Source organism: Lactuca virosa, chromosome 5 (assembly GCF_052849685.1).
Source record: "Lactuca virosa cultivar CGN04683 chromosome 5, Lactuca_virosa_CGN04683_v6, whole genome shotgun sequence".
In the NCBI taxonomy this organism is placed as follows: Eukaryota; Viridiplantae; Streptophyta; class Magnoliopsida; order Asterales; family Asteraceae; genus Lactuca; species Lactuca virosa.
Genome location: NC_136430.1, coordinates 421809769 through 421811780, shown reverse-complemented (window position 1 = coordinate 421811780; position 2012 = coordinate 421809769). Strand labels below are relative to the sequence as shown.

At 33.9% G+C, this 2012-nt stretch overlaps 1 protein-coding gene across 1 annotated transcript; it reads left to right on the top strand.

Annotated features, from left to right (window-relative positions):
• Positions 1-656: 656 nt before the first annotated feature.
• On the top strand, positions 657-995 carry LOC145114081 (uncharacterized). Its single transcript, XM_079050089.1, has one exon. It carries the CDS (start codon positions 657-659, stop codon positions 993-995), a length of 339 nt encoding a protein of 112 aa, XP_078906215.1.
• Positions 996-2012: the final 1017 nt, after the last annotated feature.

The window sequence follows — 2012 nt, the reverse complement described above, 5'->3', positions numbered from 1 at the left end:
TCCTAGGGTTTGTTGGCTACCGCACGACGCGGTACAACCTCAACCCACCCCATATAACATGTATCATACAATATCACCACTAAGCATACAACAATCATATAACATAACAGGTAGTCGTACAGGTCTACCTAACTGGCATAACCACTAGCATGCAACACTAACTCATACTCAACATCTAACACTACTAGAATAACATATCCATTGGGCCAGCCTTGGTGCCTTAGACCCCTTAGTATAGTGAGGGTAACTCACTTCGCAACTTCGACGGGCCATAACTTCTTCGTTATAACTCGGATTTCGGCGTTCTTTATATGTACGGAACCCTTGTAACATATACTACCACTTGGTTAAGATTATTCCTTCTAAATAATCTTCCATCAAAAACTCATTTTTGATGCTCATTGTCTCTAAATTGACTAGCCTGGATCTGCGGGCGTTACAAAGACTCCCAAGTCAATTTGCATCATTCCAATAAACTCCTGACATGCATGCATATGTCTTGCCATATGAATAATACAGTAAAACCTATATAAATTAATAATGTTGAGACTGAGATATTTTATTAATTTAGCAAGATATTAATTATTATATCAATAAATTAATAAATTATTAAATTAAAGAGTTGGCTTATATTCGTGAGCAACTTGATTACGGGAATGCATTATCGGCACAAAACGGATGTGAATGAGTTGTTGGATTATCCAGGTGAAAATAATGAATGTTACGAGGTTCAAAGCATTGAAGAAATTATTGCGGATACCATTCAAAATTCGGTTGATTATGAAGTTAATGATGAATCAGTACCTTTGGAACCAGTCACTCGGAAAGAAGCATTGCAAGCGGCAACAACTGTTCACAACTTTTTGTTGCAATACGAGAATACAATGCCTCAACTCTTAAGTGCAATTGGGAGATTTAAAGACGAACTCAATATAGACTTGAAGTTCACAAAAAAACAAGTCACTATAGATTCATTTTTTACTAGACAATTCTAGAATTTTGGAATATTTTTGTAATTATTAATTTGTAGTTTCGTTGGGACCAATATATTTACATTGGGATTTCAAAAAATTATTATTTTATTATTTTATCGATTGGGGTCCAATTTTGTATTGGCCCCAAGTTGGAAACGGACAAATTATTAATTTTATCGAGGTTATTAATTTATCGAGTATTAAATTATAGAGGTTCTACTGTACTACACTACCTAGACTCTTTCTAGGATTCCTCCCTTCTGGCAAACCCCAAATCCAAACTATCCTCTACTAACATCATATAAAATGCCTCATGAATGCACTATGTACATAATTCAGAATGAAATAGACATTCGAATAAGTGCCTCTACCCTAACACCACAACCAGAAAAGGAATGTGTGATAAGGTTAAAACAAAAATTCTAAGGCTATTAGATTCTAGTTATGTACAACCCTTATGGCATTCAATTAGTAGTTCAATAATATCATACAAGGATTCCAAAACACATACTGGAATCAACACATATAAGACATACAAAGGCATCTATGCAAACCAGGAAATTCTAGCATGCAACTCTTGAACAGATCCTTAGCCTACAATCTAGAATACATAACAATCCATAGCACAAAAACATAACCATATGGGTACATTGGAAATCTCTTACTTCCTAAGCTCTGGCTGACTGTACGCATCACGTCCTTCTTTTATAATTTAAATTAGATCAAGAAACTATGTTCATGATCTCAAGTCAACAATTAAACAAGAACATTGCAAAAGACCGAGCTCATGTTTTTAATCTAACTATTCTCTAAATTTCTTTTGAATACAAACATTCTATTTAAAAAAAAATAGTTTAGAAAATCTCTCAATCCTCAGTTTGAGTTCAGACACACCATAAGACGTTCCCAAATCCCTCAAACTAAGACTCTGATACCAACTTGTAACATCCCCAAATTACAAAATTGATTTTTTCATTTAAAATAGGTTGCCTAATTAAACCTTTTACTTAAATCATGTTATAACATTCATGAAGGTTT

Coding starts and splice junctions, on each gene's coding strand:
- LOC145114081 (XM_079050089.1), top strand. CDS start 657: ATGCATTATCGGCACAAAACGGATGTGAATGAGTTGTTGGATTATCCA.